This window comes from Bactrocera dorsalis, chromosome 6, assembly GCF_023373825.1.
Source record: "Bactrocera dorsalis isolate Fly_Bdor chromosome 6, ASM2337382v1, whole genome shotgun sequence".
Lineage (NCBI taxonomy): Eukaryota > Metazoa > Arthropoda > Insecta > Diptera > Tephritidae > Bactrocera > Bactrocera dorsalis.
The window spans coordinates 21,458,286-21,485,774 of NC_064308.1; the positions used below are offsets into that span (position 1 = coordinate 21,458,286).

General features: G+C 37.5%; 1 protein-coding gene across 3 annotated transcripts in view; it reads right to left on the reverse strand.

Moving 5' to 3' along the window:
- LOC105226767 (uncharacterized) overlaps positions 1-27,489 on the reverse strand; it is a 71,026-nt gene that overhangs the window by 40,384 nt on the left and 3,153 nt on the right. For all 3 annotated transcript variants that reach the window (XM_049459978.1, XM_049459979.1, XM_049459977.1), the window contains one exon: positions 1,804-7,816. In XM_049459978.1, coding sequence (XP_049315935.1) covers positions 1,804-7,816 — 6,013 coding nt within the window. The remainder of the gene's footprint in view (positions 1-1,803; positions 7,817-27,489) is intronic.

The window sequence follows — 27,489 nt, forward strand, 5'->3', positions numbered from 1 at the left end:
ATGGAGGGAACACTTCTCCAGTCTGCTGAATGACAGTGAACGTACAACGCCAGGAGAAGGCGAACCCGAGTCCCCAATCGAAGAAGATTGACCAGACGTTCTATTGCCCGACCATGAAGAAGTTCGAATAGCAATTACCCCTGAAGAACAACAAAGCGGTGGGGGCCGATGGATTGCCAGCCGAGCTATTCACACGCGGCGGCGATGAACTGATAAGGAGCATGCATCAGCTTCCCCGTAAAATATGGTCGGACGAAAGCATGCCCAACGATTGGAATATAAGTGTGCTATGCCCAATCCACAAGAAGGGAGACCTCACAATCTGCGTCAACTACCGTGGGATAAGACTCTTCAACGTCGCGTATAAGGTTCTATCGAGCGTATTGTGTGAAAGATTAAAGCCCACCGTCAACAAACTGATTGAACCTTATCAGTGTGGGTTTAGACCTGGCAAATCACCAATCGACCAGATATTCACCATGCGCCAAATCTTGGAAAAAACCCGTGAAAGGAGAATCGCCACACACCACCTTTTCGTCGATTTCAAAGCTGCTTTCGACAGCGCGAAAACCAGCTGCCTTTGTGCCGTGATGTCTGAATTTGGTATCCCCGCAAATCTAATACGGCTGTGTAAGCTGACGTTGAGCAATACCAAAAGCTCCGTCAGAATCAGAAAGGACCTCTCCGAGCCGTTTGATACCAAACGCGGTTTCAGTCAAGGCGATTCCCTATCGTGCGACTTTTTCAGCCTGCTTCTGGAGAAAATAGTTCGAGCTGCAGAACTAAATAGAGAAGGTACCATCATCTATAAGAGTGTACAACTGCTGGCGTATGCCGATGATATTGATATCATCGGCCTCAACACCCGCGCCGTTAGTTCTGCTTTCTCCAGACTGAACAAGGAAGCAACGCAAATGGGTCTGGCAGTGACCGAGGGCAAGACGAAATATCTCCTGTCATCAAACAAACAGTCGTCGCACTCGCGACTTGGCACTCACGTCACTGTTGTCAGTCATAACTTTGAAGTTGTAGATAATTTCGTCTATCTTGGAACTAGCGTAAACACCACCAACAATGTCAGCCTAGAAATCCAACGCAGGATAACTCTTGCCAACAGGTGCTACTTTGGACTGAGTAGGCAATTGAGAAGCAAAGTCCTCTCTTGACAAACAAAAACCAAACTCTATAAGTCGCTCAGAATTCCCGTCCTGCTATATGGTGACAACAACGGATGAGTCGACGTTGCGAGTTTTCGAAAGAAAAGTTCTGCGGAAGATTTATGGTCCGTTCGAAGGACCAAGTAGAGAAGGACCTGGCTTCGCTTGGAATCTCCATTTGGCGCCACGTGGCAAAGGAAGAAACGACTGGCGTACTGTTGTTAAATCGGCTATAATCGCATAAGCGGTGTCTTCGCCAGTAAAGAAGAAGAATTGTTAATTTCGAATATTCATTATTGATTCGACTAATGGTGCTTAAAAGCGCCAAAGAATTAAGTTAAGCCCTATATAAATGAATGAACTCTTGGTTGAATTAGCACCCCAATAATTACTAGGTATACAAGTAAAACAATTTTTAGTGTTATAACAGCTGAGCTTAGTATGCTTAAAACGAAAATAACAATTCTAAGTTAACATTTTGAGAAATATAGTAAAATTTTCCAGAATTATCATTCAACAAACAGACATTGAAATTTAAAACGTTGTGTCTAGAAGATTTGAGTTATTTTACACAGTCTCTTTGAAAGTAAGCGATTTACATGTTGTCTTAGCATACTTACACACATCCATATATACGTATACTTACGTTTACACGGGCGATCGGGAAACATGCGTGCAAAGCCAGGGCGACAAACACAAAGCCAGCGTAACTCTGCCAGAGTGCACACCTCATTACGTGTCATTTTGCATGGAGGCAGGCATGTTGAATTTTTCATTGGATTGATACCGGTATAATCGTTCATCTTCGGTGGTGTTGCTATAAGTACACCCCCCTGCAGTACTTGATTTATTTTTGTACGAAAATCATGCGGCTCGGCAATAGACTCTTCATCTCGTGCAGGTAAATTAAACACCGATACGCTGTCATCATAATCTAATTGTATAGACCCTGTATTTGTGTCAATATTGTCAAAATCACTAGCGGCGCCATAAACAGTAGACGAGGCATCTGCGCTATCAAGTTTAATAACGTTTGACAGGTCATGTGGTTGTTTGGCTTTAATATTACTTTGTGAGTTTGTCATCACAATAAAAATGCTGTTTTTTGGCTCGTAGACACTTTCTGCAGTTATATTTGAAATGCTGAGAATTGGTACTTCATTTTTTATACCCTTATTGGTTTTATTTAAATTGTTTTCATATATTACAAAACTATTATTATGCTTTATATTATTGTTTTGGGGTTTGTGGCTTAGAATCGAGTGCGTGAAGGGATCCTGCTCATATTGTGGTAAGATATAATTGCCTACATTAAAATGTGTGTTTGTATATGTTTCTAGTATTTTCGTTGTTGTCTCTTTTGCTTTCTCGGTTGAAGATTTTGATTCTGTTACTGTTGCGGTTTCAAATTCGGATAGCGTTATTGTATTATCGGTCGTTTGTAGTTTGGTTTCAAAGAAAGAAAAATTTTGAAACAGTTCATACGCAGTTGTTTTAAGTATCTTACTATCTGTGCTGGAAGAAGTTATATTATTTGTTATATACTTTGTTGGTAATAACTCAATATTGTAAAATATGGTATCTAAAGAAATGTTTGTTCGACTATTGTACTTTAGGTGCCATTGACTTTTTGTTTCGTCATTTGTAAGATTTGATTTCTCTACGATCGCGCCAAGAAATCCATTTGGTAAAGCCTTTAAATGCGTGAAAGCGTCTGTTAGCGACGCTCTACTACTTGGGGATATTGTTGCCGCTTCTGAAGATTCGAGAAAAGGTTTGATAGTAACCAACACATAATGATTGCTTATAATGTTCACATGTGCCTTTGGTTTTAATTCATACTCGCTTGATTGTTGCACAGACATTGTAATCTTTGTTTTGTTATTTGTATACAGCTCTGTAGTGTATTTTGAATCTGCAGTGAAATTATTAACATGCTTTCCTGGAAATTGAAAAGCTGTATATACAGTGGATGAATTCCATACTAATGATATACTGCTTGTATCTCTCATTGTTGCTGTTGGCTTAACATGTTTATTAGCATTATAATTTATTGATGAAAGTGCATTTGTTGATATACCCAGAAACGCCTTTGTACTCGAGATTAAATTTATGTCTCCCTTTACGACGCTGTGCGTCAATGTGTCATTAATTTTCGATATGGGTATTTCTTTCGGTATGTTCCGGTTTGGTGTGAGCGCTGTTGTACGCCAAATGTATCTATTTTTTGTGTGCGATGGTAATGGTATTTGTGTTGCATGTAGTGGTGCCGATTGTAATAGTGTTTGCAATATTACCTTTAAGTTGATGGTCTTGTAATCCTGGGTGTTACTTATATGTTCAACCGCTGTCTGTAGCTTAACACTTGGTAAAGGTTCGGGCTGTTGTTGTTTTGGAGGTGGTGATAATGTTGATGATGTTGTAATAGGCGAAGGTAAATCGCATATTTTTTCTTGAGGCTGATTAATTGTGGGCGTTTCGTTGTGGGTTGGTTGTTTATTACTGATCGTGACTTGAGGTTCATCAATCTTGTTGACGTTTGGAAAATGCATTGTGGTTGTTGCATGTAAAACCTGTTCTTTTGTTGCTAATATTTTATTTTTATTACTTTCCCCTGTTTTTGACGTTTGTTTATATTCCTGTTTACTTTTTGACACTGCGCTTATTAAGTCATCTGTATGTACACTTAAGGCATCGGTTTCATGATTCGTCTTAAAAACATCGCCTTTAGCAAAATAAATCGTTTTTTTATGCTGTTTTTGTGTCGCATTTTGTAAAATTTGCGATCTTTCAACAGCGAAATGGATACCACTCGGCAATAACTGTGTATTTGGTGTGCATTTATTTTCATTAAGACTCATTTGGGAAGTTACCGGCGACTTTGTTGATATTTCTACGTGCTCTTGCGTAACTTTAGTTGCATAGTAGCTTATAGGATGTGTATTTTTTCGACTTGAAGGAACAGTAGAGTTTCGTTGAGAATTTCTGGTGACATCTCCATTTAACTGCTCCAAAATTGTAGTGTGTGTATTACTGGCTTTCATTGCAGCAACGGGTGAAAAAAATGGTTGTAAAACTTTCTGTTGTTCGGTGCGCATTTTTTGATATAAACTATTTGTTGCCGATGCCGTGTGTTGATCCACGTTTAATTCAATATCTTCCTCGTCCACATTGATATAGTGACTATTTTTGGGCTTAGATTTGCTGTTAACTAGATTTTTGTGAGATATAAACGCACTGGTTTTACTATTATTGTCAAGAAGCCCATCATCAGCTGTATCATAAGTATTGCCACTTTTTAAAAAACTTATTTCGTCAATCGTGTTATTTGATTGGTAGTATAAACTTGCTGTGTTTAGAGAACCAGCAATTGCGTGATTTACACCTGTCACATTTTTTATAACGTCTGTTAATTTCTTATTAGCATTTGCATTTGTGCTGTACATATTAACTTTATAACCAGCATGCTGTGGATACCGCTGCTGAGTCAGCGTATCTGATGTCGTTACACCAGCTGCTGCGGGTAAAAATATAGCTTGATATTCATTTTTGACATCATCTCTATTGCCGGAGCTTTGATTGTGGATATCTATATTATTATTATTATTTGCCATTATATAAATATGTGGATAGTTATGGTTAAATTGTGTTTGTAGCGGCTTTTGAGCTTTAGATTCCTGCTGCTGTAAGTTCGTCAAGTCACTAGGTAAGCTGTTGTAAAGAGAAAATGGATCAATAACTGAGCTGTCGGCGATATTTTCCACATAAATAGTTTTTGTATTAGTAATGTTCTTTGTATATGCAATAACACCGCGGTTACCGATTTGTTCGATAATATTTTGAGGTGTCAAATTAACTTGCACTTCTTTTTCGTTGTGTGGAATTTTTATAAGTGGCATTGTGTATGTGACCGCACCTTCAGCAACTTTCGGTATCTGACCATGTATAGCGGTTGCATACTTTGGATAGTCTGTTTCCTTTTTAAATGTCAAAGGGGGTGCATGCATATTCACATTATGACTGAAAACGTGTGTATGCAAATTTATATTTTGATGATTGGCTTGCGCACCTAAATGTACTCCCGGCGATTTTGACGGCTGTGGTGTCAACACCACGGCGTCATCAGAAGCATTTAAAGCTGAATATGAGTATGGTGAGTATTTTGGCAATGAGCTCTCATTTTCCTGATTTTCCATTTGTTGCGACTGTTGTTGTATAAATCTAAAAACTTCTGGCTGTTGACGGGCTTGCGGAAACTTTCCGTGATAATTAATATATTTTTTAGATGTATGCATTATTAAGTCATGCATCTTTATTAACTTATTATTATTACTAGATGCTAAATTCCTGTCATATATTTGTGCGTCCGTGTGAGTACTAGCAATATTATTATTTATAGCGTAATACCTTTTTTTTGATTTGTGCAAATCGTTAACAGGAGTTAAAAGCCTTGTAGGCAGTAAACTTTTTAGTACAGTAAAATTTTTTATATGTGATGAAGGCATTGGTTCCAATTTTTCTATATTTGAAAGGACCGCTGATGGTGGTGGGGTTAACAGGTAATCATAATTTTGATAATTTTCTGCTGGTAACCAATTATTGTGTGCATAATAATTGCGGATAACCTGTTGAGTTGTTAATTTTGACGGAAAATTATTCGTATGCTTCAGTATTGGCTTGCCTTGTGAGTTCCAGTTCTGGGTTTGTGATTCATGGCTTAGAGGTATTGTGCTTATATTGCTACTCATAAAAGGCTTATTGTTACCACCAAATGCTTGAACGTGCTGCTTATACATTTTATCAAAATTTTTCACATTAAGATTTTGGCTTTGTTCCTCCAATTTCGCTAAATTACTAGCAAGAAGACTTTGAGGATGCTGGATGCCATTCGGTTTACCAATAATAACATCAGAATTAGCTCTGATAACGTCTCCCGGTCTAATCGGTATACCTCCATTAATAAGCAAAATGTTAAAATTATTGGTTCCTGTTAACATATTCAAACTTTGTGATTTTTTACGGCTATTTTCATGGTGGGACAGGGTTTGTTGTTGTAGATATTTAATATCTGCGTCTGATTGTAAGTTCAAAATTTGCGCAGTATACATGCCTAATGGTTCCCCGCCTGCGCTTACAGCTGCATTGTTAGATAATTTTTTTTTATGACTAAAAATTTCATAATCTATTACTGGTATATATAAAGGCTTTTCCTGCTTTATTACTGCACCTCCATTTATTTCTTGATAATCATATCTTTTCGTACTGCTGATATGTATACTGCTGCCAACGGATGCAATTTCTGTACCAGTTGACAACGGTGATGGAACTGAAGAACTACCTATTAGCTGTAACTGATTTGAAGCTGTAGCAAAACTACCTTGTAACAAACCAGCCATAGCGTTTATAACTGGCCGTAAAGCATTCAAACCTTGTAAGTTCAGTGAGTCAATTATTTGACTGACTGCAACCGGTAGCCGAGTTTTGTTGTTCGTAGGTGTAGTAATGATAATATTATCAACCAAATGTAGTTTTGTCTGATTTTTTTGTGGTTCAGATGGTGTAAGAAACTGCGGTGATTTGCTTGAATAGTATTCGTTGTATTCAGTGTTCGCACTTAATGTGTCCTCATCAAATATTTCATGCACTACATTAGATAGTCCTGTAGATATGTTTTGTATTTTCGTGGCTGTAGTCGATACTTTTAACGTGGTGTTCAACTTTGTGCGTTTACTTAGCACATCACTCAATGTATGTATCTTTTGCAACGGAACGCTTGTAGACATGACCACTGTTGTTTCCTCTGGTGTTAAACCATTTTTTAATTCTTCTTTCGCCGCGGCTAATGATGGGTTGAATACACTCATTGCTGTTATTTCTAACGTTTGACCATTCAATAAGGAAGTATTAGTTATAAAAATATGTCGTTCGGGCTTAGTAGTTTGCAATACGTCACGAAATTTTGAAACCAACTTATTGTGAAGCAACGAACTAGGTACTGTTTCTGTGATTACATTCTCGATAATACGGGTGCGATAACTATCAGTGGAATTATGCTCATTTTGTGCACTTTGTATTCGTTCAACCATCCCCGATGTTGCTAATTTTTTGAACGGTAAAATTGTATGCATCGTGGAATAATTTTCGTTATCACTCGCCTTTACTAATGTTGTTTTCAAATAAGTTAATGTTGTAACAAATGTTTTTGTTGTAAATATATGCATATTGTATTTACTTTTCTTTTCATACAATATTGTTTTCGGATGTTTTATAGGTTCCGATGTTTTATATGTTAATATCCTATCAGATTCGCTTTTAATATGTGTGGAACTAGGTCCAATGTATTTTAGCAGTAGTGAATTACGTGGCGCCAGTGACTCTGTTACTATCACTTGTGTGAGTATGTTGGTGGTTACAAACATTTCTTGAGCATCATTTGTTTGTATGATATTTGTAAATTTTAACTTGCTGTAATATGTATTAGTTTCGTATATAGGTGTAGCCTCTTCAGATGGCTGAAGAAAGTTTATGTAACCATCCGGCCCTGTTATCGTATTAACAATCGTATGCTTGGATAACTGTACCACTGAATGGTCATTATCATTTATTGTGTTGTAATAAGAATATGTCGTGGGAAATATTCCTATCGCTAACGAAGTCGTCTGTTAATTACAAAAAAGGAAAATGAAGTAAAAAATAACGTACAAAAATATATTTAAGCAAAAGTGTTAAAGTCTAAAATCTCGAATATAGTGGTCTACAAATATTATATAAATATAATGGTGTTATGTGTGGGCAAAGCACAAATTTTAGAAAATACACTACTTTTTATGTAAAATAAATTAAGCGGATAAAGAAACGACTACAAAACTATTTTTATTATTTTCATAAATCATAATGGATGGCTTACCATTTTTTTAACAGAGCTAAAAGAACATTAAATGAATATTATCTGCCAATGTGCTTTAAATTTGTTGAATTGAATCACAATGCTTAGGAAATGTATTTGAAACTGTTTGTTTTTCATATTACTTTTTTGGGTTGCTAACAAAATATAAAAAGCAACCAGTCACCGACTGATACTCATCGCGTACGGTTGTCGAACAGCGTATTATAGTGATAACAGCGTGATACAGTGATAGTGATTTCCTTTTTTTCTCTCTTTTTTATCGTGACATAAATAAAACAATTTCTACAGTTGAATATATATTTTTTTTAAATCAAAATGTCAATTGAGGGACCCAAGCTTGGAGATAACAGGTTTGCTCTGTTATCCACAAGCCCAAAACCCAAGCGAAAAATCTCAAAACATAACCAAAGATTACTTTCCGGCATTGTCAACTATCAAAAAAGGCAATCCCAAATACCTCGTGGTCAGTGCGGCTAATTCAAATAAACTCCTAACCCAATATTTGGTCTTTGCAGTACACAAGGCATTGAAAAATATTTCATCTGAAAAAATGGAAATTTCAAATTTAAAAGACACAGCCTGCTGCTTTTAGTTAAAAACAATCACATCGCAAAAAAATGTTTGGCTACAACATATTTAATCGGCGTGTGTGATGTAAAAATAGAGTTACACCATAACCTCAACTAATCGAAGTGCACTATTTTCGCATCGTGCCTTAATGAAATACCTGAGACAGAAATAATTGAAAATTTGACTGACCAGGGCGTCGCCTCTGTTTATAAATTTATCAAACACATCGACGGAAAGGCTATCCCCAGCGGCGTAGTACTCCTCACATTTGATTTGTACGAAATACCCACAAAATTAGAAGTATCTTGGTACACTACTAAAGTCAAGCCATACTATCCTAACCCCATGAGGTACAGAAATAGCCAAATGCTTGGCCACACAACAAAACGCTGTAATAAACCGGCAGCATGCGACTCATGTGCACTCCCACCCCACTCTCCCACTCCGTGCTCTCGTACTCTTTGTACAAATTGTTCAGGTAGCCACGCTGCTTCTAATAAGACTTGCCCGAAATTTACACAAATGAAACAAATAATTGTCATTAAAACAGACAAAAAATGTACAATGCGTGAAGCATTAACAACATACAAAGCACAGGTGCCTCCAGCTCTCAATGAGTCTTCGTTCCCCTTCTCTCATATTATAAAAAATATACCCAATTCACAACGTAACAATATCAACACAAACACAAATAATTCACAAGCAAACCAAGCATTAGTTAACAACAACAAAACAGATATCCAAGTGACAAACGACGCACCAAAACAAAATAAACAAAATACAACCAATACAAACCAAACCCTACCAGTTCCTACTCCAACAACAGACATTAATAACTCTTTTGCCAATAACAACGCAAACAACAATTACAATAACTCAGCAAACAATAACATACACGAAACTAATTATAACACCGAAAACTTTATTGACTCACAAAACACAAACACCTAAATCTCTTCCTTAATTTCTCACCTTTCTACTGACATCCTTCTTTCTTCCATCTCACCATACCCCTCTGATACTACACCACAATAATACAAATACTACAATAGAATATAAACGTACTTTTGAACAATTACGTAGATTTGAATATTCTAATAAATGAATTTAACCCCGAAATTATTGCGTCACAAGAAACGCATATTCCATTCAACAAAACAGCATACCCACCCAATAAATATCATAGTTTTTTTTTCATAATAAACCCTTTATTGGCTCCTGCAAACAGGGAATCGCTTTTTTTATAAAAAATTCCATAAATCATAAACTAGACCCTGTTACATCAAATATTTCCTGTTTATCAATTGAAATCGATGTTGAGCAAAAGATCACATTAATGAATTGCTACATCCCACCCAACCAAAAATTTAACAATAAGATATATATAATTGATTTGTGTAATACATTCTCCACTCCCATCATAATCCTAGGAGATTATAATTCGTGGAGCCAATTGTAGGGCTCCAAATGTGTTAATAAAAGAGGGAAAATTATTGAAGACGTTATCCTTTCCCAAAACCTTATTGTTCTAAATGATGGTTTACCCACGCATTTTTCAACCCATACAACCTTTACCCATCCTGATATAATCCTTGCCTCAGCATCTATTGCCCCCAAACTCTCCTCCTGCACACTGGATGAGCTCCACAATAGTGATCATTTCCCACTCCTAACAACGTCCCTACCTAATTGGTATCAAGTCAAATAATAGATAGAAAAGGCAGATTGACAGAGATTTCAATCTGCTGCCATTTCTGCATCAAATAACAAACCGGTTTAAAAAAATATCAACGCAGAAGCCTCTAAAATTAAGCAAATAATTCGCCTATCATCCCATGCGACAATACCGCAAACAAACTCAAAAAAATTTACTGCCAAATTGCCTTACTGGTCTATCCTATTTACCACCCTACGAAAAAATAAACAAGCACTTTGGCATAAATACAAACAACACATGAGTGCTACAAATCTTATTAACTTTCAAAAAGCAAATGCTACGTTCAGAAAAGAACTAAAATCAGCCAAAAGACAATCCTTTGAAAAACTCACATCCAATATAAATCCCTCTTCCAATCCAAAACAAATATGGTCAGATATAAGAATGCTCATAGGTTCCACTTCCTGCACTCGTATCTCATTTATATATAGCGATCAAGGACCACTCCATGAACCACATGATATTTCAGAACAATTCGGCAAAACATGGTCCTTCTACTCCCATGACTTCAACTTCCCTCCCGCCTTCAATGTCCTAAAAAATCAAATCATTCAAGAAAATTATTCCAATCCATCTTCTTCATCCTCAGCATTCCTTATAGAAGTCCCGATAACTTTATTTGAATTTGAATCCACAATTTCAAGAATGACAGGAAAAACAGCTGGTGTGGACAAAATTTCCTATCCCATCCTAAAAAATTGACCATCTACCCTCAAAATGAGACTTATTAACCTTTACAATAATATCCTCGACTCCGGAATCTATCCCCAAGAATAGAAAACCGCTTTAACCATCCCTATTCCAAAGCCAAATAAATCCTCCCCGCTCATATCAACTTTCAGACCAATATCCCTTCTACCATGCATGTCTAAAGTCCTGGAAAAAATTCTCGCAGCGAGAATAATATGGTACACCTAGACGAACAATCTCCTTAGCCCCCATCAATTTGGTTTCCAAAAAGGTATCGGTGTCACTGAACCACTCTTATATTTCGAGCATTTTGCTTCCACAGCATTAGCCAACAGTAACCATGTGTCAGTTCTCAATTTAGACTTCGAGAAGGCGTTCGATAGAATCGGAGCGCATATCGTACTACAACATATATAGCGATGGAAAATTGAAAGCAAAATTTACGAATTTTTAAAATCCTTTTTAACCAATCGGAAATTGGCAGCCCGTATTAATAATTATAAGTCCCAAATATACAGTCTTCAAAGTAGCATTCCGCAAGGATCGCCACTTTCAGTAACGTTGTTCGTAATTGCGTTCAATGAAATCAACTCAATAATTTCCTCCAACTCGAAAGTAGAACATTTCACTTATGCCGATGACGTTTTAATTTTTACTAATTTAAATGATCTCAATGACGTTAATTACACCTTCTTAAACATCCTACAAAATATAAATAAATGGGCAGAAACATCAGGGGCCAATATATCAGCAAGTAAAGGTTCTACTTTCCACATCTGCAGAAAACGCAGACGTTTTTTCCCTTCATTATCTCACTCCAATATCCATATCCCAAACACTAATATACATACTGAAAATTTTAGGCTTAACTTTGATCATAAGCTAACGTATAAAGAGCATTGTAAAGCTATTAGAGCAAGTTTATTACTAACACTTAACATAATTAAATATCTGTCATCCAAATATTGTCAAATTCACACACATACACTTGTAAATATCACAAAAGCATTAATGTTATCAAAAATTTACTTTGGACTTTACATCTACGGACACTGTTCAAATGCCAATATGAAGCTGTTAAATGCGTACCACACCACTGCGCGTAGAAGTATCCACGCATTCCCAACGTCGCCAACAAAATTTATCCTGACAGAAGCTGGATTACCAGAATTCACGTCCAGAGTAAAACATAATACAATGATGCTGATTCCTAAACTTCTCCGCTGTAAAAACTATGTTTTAATCGAACAAGTCACGGCGTCTCCAAAACAATCAAAGAAGACGAAATGTTAATTTTCCACCATAAAACGATGCATAAATCTAACAAATCAAATTAACATCCATCATGTGTGAATCTCGAACCAGTTTTCATCACCAAATTACTGCAGTAACAAAATTACAGCGCTACTTAAAAACGACTGGGAATTTATTTATACAGATGGGTCCAAATCTGATACCAGTACAACGTTTGCAGTCACAAACCACCTTGGTGTCACTATTGCCGTCGGTGCACTACCACCGTATAGCTCGGTATTTACAGCCGAAGCAGCTGCTTTACTTGAAGCGGTACATTTTGTTTCCTAAAATGGAAACAAATCTGTCATATGCAGCGATAGTAATTCTACTTTGGACGCCCTTGTAAATTATGCAAATGATACGCCCTGAGTTACAAATATCCGAAACGCTATATTTGCAAATAGAAAGAATATAAAAATCATGTGGGTGCCAGGCCATGCAAGAATCTGCGGACATGAATTAGCCGACAGCAGAGCGAAAGAGGCCAGTTTGGAGCCCTTACATCTAAGCAACTACATTGTGGACAAAGATTTACGCAAGCTTGTGCATAGCTTTCTTCACGAAAGCTACTTAACTGAATGGAACAGCTATCAACACCACTATAAATCGCACAACCCTACAGGAATTAGGCCGTCGCTCTCATCAAATATGTCTTGTCAAAGCATAAGAAGATTCACACGTCTACGGATTGGTCACACGTTAGCTACTCATGCACACTTATTACAAGGATCAGTGAGGCCTAACTGTCCTTTTTTGTGGTGCAAATGACCTATCTACAACACATCTTCTAGATAGCTGTCAGGAACTGGATACACTTAGAACTTCAATATTTGCAGAAACAAAATCATCCGACATGCTACGAAATACAGACGACAAGTCTATACAGAAAATTTGTGATTTCATACTAGCAATTAAAATAAACGTATAGTCAATTTCAGTATATTAAATTTAGCATTCTAAGATATAAAATAATACATACACACAAGTCACACTAATCTCCTAACATCTTCCCATAACCACTCCACCACCTTCTATAAATAAATACTCCTAACTTATATCTATTATATAAAAATGAAATGGTGTATAGTTGTAACGCTAAAACTCGAAAACGGCTGAACCAAATGAAATACTTCCTTTGGGGGATTTGTTTGTTATTACCACGCGCAGGTCATGTCTTAAAATCAGAACAAAATATTAAGGGGCGTGGCACCTCCCATACAAATTGAATTTTCCAAGTCGAATATCTTCAAAAGTGTTTAAGGTAGGAACATGAAAATTGGTACAGAGCTACAGGATAACAACACCACTCTCACGTGGTACCTCCCATACAAACTAAATTTTTTAAGCAGAATATCTGTGAAGGGAAGAAGGGTTCAAGGTAGGGACCTGAAAATTGGTATAGACCTATATGGTATCAAAAGCCTTCTTACACATAAAAGAAGGGATAATCGGAAAAGGGGGCGTGGCACCTCCCATACAAACTGAATTTTTCAAGGTGAATATCTTCAAAAGTGTTTAAGGTAGGAACATGAAAATTGGTATAGAGCTATAGGAAACAACACCATTCTCACCCATAAAGCTTTGCGTTATCGAAAAAGGGGACGTGGTGCCTCCCTTACAATCTTTAATTATTTTGGTTGTTAATCCACCATATATTTATCTCATTTTCCACTTAGCATGACATTTTGGTTGTTCTTGCTGCAGCGGTTATATGGTAATTTTGGTTGTGTTACGTGCTATTTTTGGTTTATGGAAATGGCAGTTTTATGAAACAAACACAAATTAAATTAAACGCAATTTTGCTTTGCAATCGAACACGCAAAATTTAGAGGGCAATAAAAATGCGCCTCGCTTTACTGATATATTGATATATTTTGTTTTAAAAAGTGAGTTATTTAGTGAAAGTGATTTAGCTTGTTGGCGAATACCGATTTATGTACATTGGAATTTATCATTCAATTGATCTGCTTCCTTAGTTTAATTCATTCATTTTTGGAGTTTTCAAAGGTAAGTTATTGGTGAGCACGTCAAAGGGAAAGTGTTATTGAATATTCGACAGAAACTACAGAGCTTTCCTCCAATTATACACGTTCATGGGCAAATGTTTCATCTCGCTGGATCGCTATTGCCGCATCCAGATCAAGAACACAAATATCTCCAAATTTACTTTCTGAGAGATTCACATGATGAAGTAAATCGGCGTTGTGCTATCTTCAAAACAACGAAAAGAGAAATAATCGAACAATTGCAGCAAATGTTACACGAACACAATGGCCAACAGATGATCATAGTATAATCATACAAGCGGACAAAAGACCAACAGGGTCACATGAAAGACAATATAATGCACCTACAGTTAGCGAAATATCAGTTGTTGTTGTTGGAGAAAATTTGCAGTCGCGTGATATTGTTATCAAACGTAGAAATCTAAACGCACTAAAACGGATAAGTGAGACACATCGGTCTTACGACGCAATGCAATATCCGCTCATGTTCTGCCGTAGAGAAGACGGATATCACTTAGGATATCAGATGATAAATCCGGTGAATGGTTAGTAAAAAAAAATTTTTGTTTGCTACTTCATATAGGTAATTTAATCTTTTAGGTGTCGAGACAAATAAAAAAGTCAGTTAAAGTTAAGATGATTAATATCAGAACGAGGCCCGATCCAAGATTATGTGCTAAATTTTTACGAGCGATAACTAATCTTTCAGAGCCAGAATCAAAACATAAAGTAATGAGTTAATAATATAATTAATGCCTTTTTTAAACGTTTCTATTTTATTAAATAAAAAAATGAAACCCGAACTCTTAATACGAGTATACCCATGGCATGTTAATAGTTATATAGAAAATTCTGTAAAATATTATATACATTTACAATTCACAGTTTTGATTGATCTCGTAAATACTGTGACAAATCTATAATATAAAAATGAATCGCAAAATGTGTTACTAAGCGCCTAACTCAACAACGCCTGACCAATTTGGCCAATTACTTTTTGTAAATGTTCGTTGAAATTCAGAGGTGGTTTTTACGGCGAGAATAATTGCCGGAAACACCGTAAAACAGCCATTTTCTTTTTCCCATACAAACGTTTGTATATAAAAATGAATGTTTATTTGTTATATGTAGTAAAGCTAAGGTTCGAGAACGGCTGAACCAATCTTGATTAATTTTTCAGATATTATTCGTTGTGGATCTGGGAAGGCTTAGAAATAAAAAAAACCTAATAATTTTCATGAAGAAAAGCGGGAAAATTGGAAAAGTGATTTTTTTCCATACAAATTATTTTTTTTTTCAATTTTGTTTGTTTGTAATTTATTTGTAATTTTCGGTCGTTTGCTTTTTTTATTTCGGCTATTGAAAAGGTAAATTATTGAAAATTATTCAGTGAAAACTTTATGTGTGTTTCATACAAAGTGATCAATTACAGATTTAAATTTGTTACAATGCCACGAGGAGATCGCACTAATATTGACAGCTCAGAGCACATCCACGAGAACACGTAGAATGCGATAACATACATACATACGTGCGGAATTATGGATCACAGTCAGTTAGCAAGCGATCGTCACGATGTCACAGCACGATATGGTGTTGTTAGATGATGGATGTAATGTACTCTGTTGAGTTGCAAAAAAGAGGTTTGCCGCATGCATACATTCTTCTTTGGTGTATTCTTCCTGATGCAGAGAAAGATCCAGTATTATACGAAGTGATGAAAATCAATATGGTTCATGGACTTTGTGGACACCACAATCCCACTTCGGTTTGTATGTCTGACAATAAATGCACGAAAAACTATACACGTCCTTTTATTTCGGAAACGCAAACTGAAAAGGATTAATATCCCCTCTATCGGTGTAGCTCACCAGACGACAATGGCAGAACATTTAGCATTCAACTTAGAGGAGTGAATTTCGAAGTCGATAACATATGGATTGTGCCATATTCGCCACTGTTGTCTAATTCACATTCAAAACTCATTTCAAAGTTGAATATTGCAGTTTGGTAAAATCGATCAAATGCGTTTGCAAATACGTCACCAAAGAAAGCAACATGGTGGTTATTGGCCTTGAACGAGATAAGATCAGCAAGTATCAAATCGAACGATACGTGAACTGCAATGAGACGTTTTGTGAGATATTTACTTTTGCAATTCATTGACGTTTTCCGACTGTTGTGCATCTCGTAGTTCATTTGGAGAATGGCCAAAGAGTGTATTTCAACACAGGAAATACATAACAGCCAGTGGAAAAACCGCTAGCAACCGTGACGAATTTTTTCTCAACTTGCGTCAGTTATCCGTTTGCGAGAACATTGCTCTATTCAGAAATGCCTTGATATTATACTTGGAATGCATCGTCGAAGAAATACGTACGTAGAAAGCAAGGCCAACCCAATGTATAACCCTACAAGTAACAAAAGAATCAGCTGTTTTCCAAGAATTTTTCACAGCTGAGATCACCTGATCGAAATCTGCCTTTTTTAGGCACAGGGATGTAATTTAAAGAATTAGTAGATCAACTTTTTTGTGAAAAAGTATTTGTAACGGAAAACATTAATGAAAACTTTCAAGAATATTTTTGAAACAAAAGTTTATTGGATATTTATTGCTCTTCCTCACTACCTCTGAGGTTATATATACAGTTTTTAATCAATCTATTTATTATAAAAAATATGACTAGACAAAAATAAATATATAAAGTTAGGTACAATTCATGAATATTAATTACATTAAAAATATAACATTGACAATATATGTCAAAACAATCAACTGGAAACTATTTTAACAAAAAAAATTAATATAAAAAATCAGGTACAATTCAGGAACAACAACAATAATATTCAAAACAATCTACTAAATAATAAATAATATTTACAAAATATTCTAAATCACCCACAGCGAAATACTTATTAAAAACCCTATCAAAGGAATAGTGGTGGAAAGAAGGATCCTGTATCTGGTACACGAAAACACTTAAAAAAACAAAAAAAAAATATTGATAATAAGCGTAGAAACCTAATCGCTAAAATTCTTGTTTCAAAATCACAGATCAAGGTAACTATGGAAATGCGGCCTTCGACAGATAAACTTTTTGACAAATATAAAATAATTCAGATTGATAGACATGTATACATATAAATTCCGACTCATATAGACAGACAAACGGACGTGATTACTATTTATGTATAACACACAAGAACTTTACGTTTTTGAAATCACTTTGTTTTACTTTTTTATTAAAAGCGTTTACTAGGAAATATGTTCTAATTCTAATGAATAGACATTTTATTATATCAGAATTACAATTTTCACAACAATAGTACGGTTCTACGTTAACCATTTTTTCAAATAATATTTGGGAAAACCCGATCCTATGGCAAATAGAATCAAAATGCTGTGTATAAATATCTTCGATTTTTGATCGAAAATCTATAAATTCAAGGGGTGGTTTTACTATTTGGCAATTACTATAATGCTTTTCTGAAGTGAAGAAAAAATCCTCTTCAGTAATACCACCATCAAATCTTGGCAAGGGCATTAAACAATTATGTTGTTTAAAATATTTATAGTACAAATAACCGCAAAAATACACAAAGCATTTTTATGTAGAAAGCTGCTTTCATCTACGTCCACATTTACCTCGATTTGTATATTTTGAAATGAGGTAGAATTGGTAGGTCTTGGTAAACTTTGAAAAGTTATATAGATATTTTTTTATAACATTGGAAACATTTAATAATATATTGATACAATAATTAATATTTTGGACAAAACTGATTAAATTTAATATTTAGGAATTTAAATAATCGAAAAATATTTGAATATTTTATAAAAATATTGTTAAAATTATAAATTTTAAAACCTAACACGGCAACACACTATAGCAGATTTGAGGCATTTGAACGTTGTAGTAGTAGAATATTTGGGGGCAACCCGTACCAGGTGACTAATTAGTAGCAGAATATTTGAGGGCAACCCGAACCAAGTGCCTAATTTGTAGTAGAATATTTAAGGGCAACCCGTACCAAGTGCTTAATTTGTGGTAGATTTTTGCATATGTGTTAGTGAAAAATGAAGGATTGGTTACTTGTAGGTTTATACAATGGGCCAACCAGTAGATTGACATCCAGGTGTGTTTTCAACTAATACCCTAGGACGAATTTAGACAATCCACCCGAAAAGCGACGACTGCTTCTACCTTCGGTTCCTATTGATTAATGTATGCGGTTTAACTTCATTTGGACGATGCAATAGCTACTTCGCATGCCACTGAAGTTCGTACATTTTTCGCGATGATCCTTTCGAGATATCAGCCTTCAAATCTTCGTCAATTACGGAATATGAACAAAAATGACATTGCCGAAGACATTTTATATCGTATTCGCTAAGAATTGGAAATGGGAGCACGCGCAAGTTTAACTTCCAAAAATATCGATCTTAGTGACTTAAACTGGAAGATTCAACGTCAAATTCCGGGAGGTTTGCGCTTATACAAATCGATCGATCGTCTTGACAATGAAGATGAAGCCGTGAATTATGAAGTGGAATTTCTAAATTCTTTGGAGAGGCTTGGTATGCTGCCGCCTCATTTGCGTTTTAAAGTTGGATCCGTCATTATTATTGTTAGAAATCTTTACGCGCCGAAACTGTGTAATGCAACTCGACTGATTGCGACGCAGTTATCGAATACAAGGGGCCGAATGCTTAATTCGACGAATTCCTTTGAGTTCCAACGATTTGCCATTTCAGGTCACAAGGATAGTCACTAAAAATGTGGAAAATGGCATAAATCTGTATACGCCATGTTTTTCACACGGCCACCTTTATTTGGCGTGTTCACAAGTTGGAAAACTATCCTCTACTGAAACTGAAACCAAAAAATGTTGTTTATAAAGCTGCGCCACCTTGGAAAAAAAATGTAGAAAAATAAATGACTTTCAGCACAATATAAATTCAACTTTATTTTAATTTCAAAACACATACTCGTAATTTCACGCAGGTCAACGACTGTGGGGTCAGCTAATAATAAATATATGTAGATAAAGGAACAAAATATTCAATTAAAATATGAAAAATAATTACTAATATACAGTAAACTGAAACAATAATGAATGAATCTTATTATAGGGAAAAAGCGTGGGTTGCTCGATATCAGAATATATGGGACAAAGCATCTCAGACTTTTCTCACTATAATACAGGATTTTTACGGAAAGTAATAAGACTGAGTCGATTTAAAAAAATTCATGGCACCAAACGTTACAATTCTTTAAATACTTTCAAAATAGGCTTGTTGTGCTTCGATGCAGTGCTACCAGCGCGATTTCCGAACATTGAATTCTTCACGAAAGGAATAAACTTGAAAACCAAGGTGCATGCTGCTTGGATCCCCTTTGTCGTCTCAAAATGCTTGCCTTTCACCGGGGGGCCACATCTGGGTTGTAGGGCGGTAGCGGAAGCGTTGGGATCCCGGCCTTGGTTATATAGCTGTTCACAAGAAAGGCGGTGTGAGCCGGTCCGTTGTCGTCGTGCAGCTTCCAATTGGCTGCCTTGTCAGATTAGATTGACCCTTCGTTTGAGTCCACGTAAAACTTGGCGTTGACAGTTTGTCTAGGAGGAACAAATTCTTGGGGAACGATGCCTTTGATGTTAAACAAGTAAGGAAGGGCTAAGTTCGGGTGTCACCGAACATTTTATACTCTCGCATGATAAAGTGATAATCGAGATTTCATTATCCGTCATTTACATATTTTTTTTATTTTGGTTCCTAATGTATATATTGTATTATACAGAGAAGGCATCAGATGGAATTCAAAATAGCGTTATATTGGAAGAAGGCGTGGTTGTGAACCGATTTCACCCATATTTCGTACATGTCATCAGGGTGCTAAGAAAATATGATATACCGAATTTCATTGAAATCGGTCGAGTAGTTCCTGAGATATGGTTTTTGGTTCATAAGTGGGCGACGCCACGCCCATTTTCAATTTTTATTAAAAGCCTGGGTGCAGCTTCCTTCTGTCATTCCTTCCGTAAAATTTAGTGTTTCTGACGATTTTTGTTAGTCGGTTAACGCACTTTTAGTGATTTTCAACATAACCTTTGTATGGGAGGTGGGCGTGGTTATTATCCGATTTCTTCTATTTTTGAACTGTATATGGAAATGCCGGAAGGAAACGACTCTATAGAGTTTGGTTGATATAGCTATAGTAGTTTCCGAGATATGTACAAAAAACTTAATAGGGGGCGGGGCCACGCCCACTTTTCCAAAAAAATTACTTCCAAATATGCTCCTCCCTAATGTGATCCTTTGTGCCAAATTTCACTTTAATATCTTTATTTATGGCTTAGTTATGACACTTTATAGGTTTTCGGTTTCCGCCATTTTGTGGGCGTGGCAGTGGACCGATTTTGCCCATCTTCGAACTTGACCTTCTTATGGAGCCAAGAAATACGTGTACCAAGTTTCATCATGATATCTCAATTTTTACTCAAGTTACAGCTTGCACAGACGGACGGACAGACGGACGGACAGACGGACGGACGGACAGACAGACATCCGGATTTCAACTCTACTCGTCACCCTGATCACTTTGGTATATATAACCCCATATCTGACTCTTTTAGTTTTAGGACTTACAAACAACCGTTATGTGAACAAAACTATAATACTCTCTTTAGCAACTTTGTTGCGAGAGTATAAAAAGACAATGAGCATCGTTTTCACTTTGGATTTGCTCATTCTTCCCACACACCACTTCATGCTAAGGCAACATCTCGGTAAGCCTGTTTGACCATATCAAACGTCTCTGTCACAGGTTTACCGAGTTTTACATAGAATTTAATCGCGTACCTCTGCTCCAACGAACGCTCCATTATCGGCTTGTACCACTTACATAAACACGTCGCGAAAAAATGTTTGTCTTGACTCTCCAGGTGCTCGGAGATAACTGACCAGCCGCTTGTTCGTTAGCTAGGAACGCCTTCTACCGAATCCAGTCGGTGCGCCCACCCTTCGAAATACAGTCGGAAGAAAATCAGTCCCACTACAGTAAAACCCGGTTAAGTACCTCACGAAAAATGTCAGCATTTTAAGGTACTTAAGCGGGTTGGGTACTTAAAAGAACCCGCTTAAGTACCTCGATGCGGGTACTTAAACGAACATAATTATTTATGTATATATATAATTACATCTTCTTGTTAGCTTACATAAATTAATCCTCGAGTTAAACATAACCATTTAATGAACTATACGTACATATTTTAAAATGAAGATCGGAGCATTATTTGAACACATAAAGGAAAACTTTATTAACAAAACAAGTTAAAGCAATATTATGCAAATTTTTTAAGAATTCAATTCTTTAAAATTGATTGATTATACATACATATGTAAATACACACATATTTTGTATGATGAGGAACATTAGGATGAAAGATACCAATACTTAAATACATACATACATATTTTATTTTAGACAATGAAGAAATCTGTGATCTTCTTTTGATGGTGGGTTTGAAAGTTACATTTAAAGAGTTTTTCTTCAAGCGATTCAATTTCATCAAGATAAAGATTTTTACTTTCCATAAAATGTTTAACTGTTGAAAGCGCACCTATAGCTGCTACTAAGGTGGGTGGAACATCATTACATTCATCTTCTGAATTTTCTTCAGAAGATGCTTCGCTGGATTTTTCGTCTAAGATGGATGAAACAATTTCATCTTCCGTCAATGTTCCAAAACATTCAAGCTCTTTATCGCAGTTAACATATTCCTTAAACTCTGTAGGATCTATTGTAACATCTATTACTTCTTCAACGACGTCATAGAAATTATTTTCAATAAAAAATCCAGCCTGTAATTTGAAACAAATAAATAAAAAATTAGAAATGCTAAGAAATTTTCAACAGGGGTTATAAAACCCTACCTTACGGAAACAGTTTTCTATAGTTTCCTTCTTAACAAGCCACCATGCCCGCTTTGCAAAAGTTAGAGCATCTAAGATTGAAATCGATTTCCCAAAATCTTTGTTTCATAAGCCCTTTTCGATTGCAAGTAACTGTTTTCTTACAAGAATTTGTCTGAAATAGACTTTGAATGCATGTATTATTCCTTGATCGAGTGGCTGTAATATCGATGTGGTATTAGCAGGAAGAAATTCAATTTTGACATTTTCCAGAACTAAGTCGGTCACCTTATGGCAAGGAGCATTATCAATAAATAGCACAACTTTTCTATTTTGCTTTATCATATCGCGATCAAACTCTTTTAAAATATTTGTCCAAAGCGAACTAACCATCCAAGCTTTACCCTGAAAATAATATGGAAAGGGTATGATTTTCCCTTTAAAGCAGCGAGGATTTTTTGATTTTCCAATGGAATATATTTTTTTTCACTTCCGTCTGCATTGCAACAAAACAACAGGGTTAGACGCATTTTTTGACTTTTTCCTCCAGTCACAGTAGCTCCCTGTCTAGCCAAAGTCCCATTCGGAAGTGCTTTATAAAGTAATCCGCTCTCGTCCGCATTAAAAACATTGCAGGGTTCATAGTTTTTTAATAAATTCTGCAATATGTGACGTTTATATGAATCCGCCTCCGCAGTGTCAGCATCAGCCGCTTCTCCAGTTATTTTTGTAAATTTAATGCCCTCTCGCCGTTTCCAGCGCCACAGCCAGCCATTGGTGGGTGAAAAATCAAAATGCATTTTATTAGCGAATTCTCCAGCTTTTTTGAGGAGTTGAGCATCTGTCAACACTACGTTTGCAGCCTTTATTTGGTCAAACCATTTGGCAAAAGCCTTTCAATTTCTTTATTACAGCTTCCACGCAAACGCTTGCGTTTCTTGCAGGTGGCGTTTGCAGCTTCCTCCACTTGTTTGCGATTCCTCAAAATCCTATTTATGGTTGAAATATCACACTTAAAATGTTGTGCAATGTCTTTTTTCGGTTTTTCATTACGCTCAACTAAATGAAGAATCTGTATTTTTTGTTTAATTGATAAACTTGTGATTTTTCGCCCTTTTCCAGGCATTTCGGAAGTTTTTAGATTGAATTCGTTTTAACAACTAGCGATGCTCGATAAACTAGCGGTGCAAGTGGAATTAAAACTCGATTGTATAGTGTTGCCACTGAACTTCAAAATTTGGAAATATTTTAAGAAATTTTAAAGCGCACTTAAGCGGGGAAAATTATAAGTAACATGGTAATTGTGGTACGAAAAATTGAGGTACTTAAGCGGGTCGGGTAATTAAGCGGGGAGGCACTTAAGAGAGGGATTTTCCTCAAATTACATTAAAAAATTCACGGTGCCCGAAAATGTTGGTTACTTAAGCGGGATAGGTACTTAAGCGGGGGGGTACTAAAGCCGGTTTCACTGTACTTTCCGGAAAAACTTCTTCTTCTTCTTTACTGGCGCAGACACCGCTTACGCGAATATAGCCGAGTCAACAACAGCGCGCCAGTCGTTTCTTCTCTTCGCTACGTGGCGTCAATTGGATATTCCAAGCGAGGCCAGGTCCTTCTCCACTTGGTCCTTCCAACGGAGTGGAGGTCTTCCTCTTCCTCTGCTTCCCGCGACGGGTACTGCGTCGAATACTTTCAGAGCTGGAGTGTTTTCATCCATCCGGACAACATGGCCTAGCCAGCGTAGCAGCTGTCTTTTAACTCGCTGAACTATGTCAATGTCGTCGTATATCTCGTACAGCTCATCATTCCATCGAATGCGATATTCGCCGTGGCCAACGCGCAAAGGACTATAAATTTTTCGCAGAACTTTTCTTTCGAAAACTCGCAACGTTGACTCATCAGTTGTTGTCATCGTCCAAACCTCTGCACCATATAGCAGGACGGGAATTATGAGCGACTTATAGAGTTTGGTTTTTGTTCGTCGAGAGAGGACTTTACTTTACAATTGCTTACTCAGTCCGAAGTAGCACCTGTTGGCAAGAGTAATCCTGCGTTGGATTTCCAGGCTGACATTGTTGGTGGTGTTTACGCTGGTTCCAAGATGGACGAAATTATCTACAACTTCAAAGTTATGACTGTCAACAGTGACGTGAGAGCCAAGTCGCGAGTGCGACGACTGTTTGTTTGATGACAGGAGATATTTCGTCTTGCCCTCGTTCACTGCCAGACCCATTTGCGTTGCTTCCTTGTTCAGTCTGGAGAAAGCAGAACTAACGGCGCGGGTGTTGAGACCGATGATATCAATATCATCGGCATACGCCAGCAGCTGTACACTCTTATGAAAGATTGTACCTGCTCGATTCAGTTCTGCAGCTCTAATAATTTTCTCCAGCAGCAGATTGAAAAAGTCGCACGATAGGGAATCGCCTTGTCTGAAACCTCGTTTGGTATCGAACGGCTCGGAGAGGTCCTTCCCGATCCTGACGCAGCTTTTCGTGTTGCTCAACGTCAGTTTACACAGCCGCATTAGTTTTGCGGGGATACCAAATTCAGACATCGCGGCATAAAGGCAGCTGGTTTTGTTGTTGAAAGCAGCTTTGAAATCGACGAAGAGGTAGTGAGTGTCGATTCTCCTTTCACGGGTCTTTTCCAAGATTTTGCGCATGGTGAATATCTGGTCGGTTGTTGATTTACCAGGTCTGAAGCCACACTGATAAGGTCCAATCAGTTTGTTGACGGTGGGCTTTAATCTTTCACACAATACGCTCGATAGAACCTTGTACGCGATGTTGAGGAAACTTATCCCACGGTAGTTGGCGCAGATTGTGGGGTCTCCTTTTTTATGGATTGGGCATAGCACACTTAAATTCCAATCGTTGGGCATGCTTTCATCCGACCATATTTTGCAAAGAAGCTGATGCATGCTCCTTATCAGCTCTTCGCCGTCGGGTTTGAATAGTTCGGCCGGCAATCCGTCGGCCCCTGCCGCTTTGTTGTTCTTCAGGTGGGTAATTGCTATTCGAACCTCTTTATGGCCGGGTAATTGAACGTCTGCTCCATCGTCATCGATTGGGGAATCGGGTTCGCCTTCTCCTGGTGTTATGTGTTCACTGCCATTTAGCAGGCTGGAGAAGTGTTCCCTCCATAATTTAAGTATGCTCTGGGCATCGGTGGCTAGATCACCTTTGGGGGTTCTACAGGAGTATGCTCCGGTCTTGAAACCTTCTGTAAGCCGCCGCATCTTTTCGTAGAATTTTCGAGCATTACCCCTGTCGGCCAGCTTATAAAGCTCTTCGTACTCACGTATTTCGGCCTCTTGCTTTTTCTGTCTACAAATGCGTCTCGCTTCCTTCTTCAACTCTCGGTTCTATCCCATCCCGCACGTGTTGTTGTCGATCGTAACGTTGCGAGGTAGGCAGCCTGTTTTCTCTCCGCTGCGACACGGCACTCCTCGTCGTACCAACTGTTCTTTTGCACTCTCCGAAAACCAATGGTTTCGGTTGCAGCTGTACGTAAGGAGTTTGAAATGCCGTCCCACAGTTCCCTTATACCGAGTTGTTGGCGAGTGCTCTCGGAGAGCAGGAGTGCAAGCCGAGTAGAAAATCTTTCGGCTGTCTGTTGTGATTGCAGGTTCTCGACGTCGAACCTTCCTTGTGTTTGTTGGCGTGCGTTTTTTGCTGCACAGAGGCGGGTGCGAATTTTGGCTGCAACAATATAGTGGTCCGAGTCGATGTTAGGACCTCGGAGCGCACGCACATCTAAAACACTCTAGACGTGTCTTCCGTCTATCACAACATGATTGATCTGGTTAGTGGTTTTTCGATCCGGAGACAGCCAGGTAGCTTGATGTATCTTCTTATGCTGGAATCTAGTACTACAGATAACCATATTTCGGGCCCCGGCGAAGTCGATCAGCCTCAACCCATTTGGGGATGTTTCCTCGTGGAGGCTGAATTTACCGACCGTAGTGCCAAAGATACCTTCTTTGCCCACCCTGGCGTTGAAGTCGCCAAGCACGATTTTGACATCGTGGCGGGGGCATCTCTCATAAGTGCGCTCCAAGCACTCATAAAAGGCATCTTTGGTCACATCGTCCTTCTCTTCCGTCGGGGAAGAACTTCGCTTTGATGCGGATTGTGGCTAGAGGTTCATTCTCCGGAGAGAATGATAGTACTCGGCGACGGAGTCTCTCTCCCACCACGAATCCAACACCAAACTTGCGCTCCTTTATATGGCCACTGTAGTAAATGTCACAAGGACCTACTCGTTTCTGTCCTTGTCCCGTCCATCGCATTTCTTGGACGGCGGTGTTGTCAGCCTTTATCTTTACGAGGACATCTACCAGCTGGGCAGCGGCACCTTCCCAATTAAGGGGCCGGAGATTCCAGGTGCATGCCCTCAAATCATAGTCCTTATTTCGTTTGCCATGGTCGTCATCAAAAGGGGGGTTTCTCATCCGAGGCTGTTTGTTGTTTTTCATTAGGGGTGTTTTTTATGTGGCGGGTCCCAAACCCAGCGCACAACCCTATGCAGGGGATGTTTCGCCTTCTCACTTTAGCTCGTCTTCAAACGGATGTTCTTAGGCTACCCAGAGGATACTTGGTCAAAGACCGGAAGTCGTGAGCTGCTTGAGTCATATGTAAAAGAATTGTTTCTGGCCACTCCCAAGTGAATGGCGATCAGAGAACTTTCCTCACTTGCGTTAACTTCTACACATGACTCCATCCTCCGGAAAAACACTGTACAATAATTTTGTGGTCAATATTACTATCAGTTTATATTAAGAAGAATTTATCACTTTTTGGTTTGAAGTGCTTTAAAATAAATAACGAATATTCTCTTTAATGAAACCTCTTATAACAAACAAACAAATTTTTTATATTTCGTACCTTAAATAACGACCCATTAGGATTTGTCGCACTCGGCTTAGCGGTCAACATCAAGAAGGAGTGGAATAAACATTACGGGACTTAAAAGAAATTCAAAATAAAAATTACTATTTTAATGTTTCTTTATGTTAGGTGTTTCTTTCATTTTCAACGAAATGTAAACCCGAGTGATTTTTTTTGAAGAGAATGATTTTATAATTTCGTCATTCTTAAGGCAAAACCACGATACCTTGGCAATGAGGAATGGTATTAAAATTTTCCAAAATAAAATAAAGTTCAATTAGGTGCTTAGACCTTTTAAAATAAAATTTTCGTATTAAATTCTCTGTCAGCGAATTGAATGGC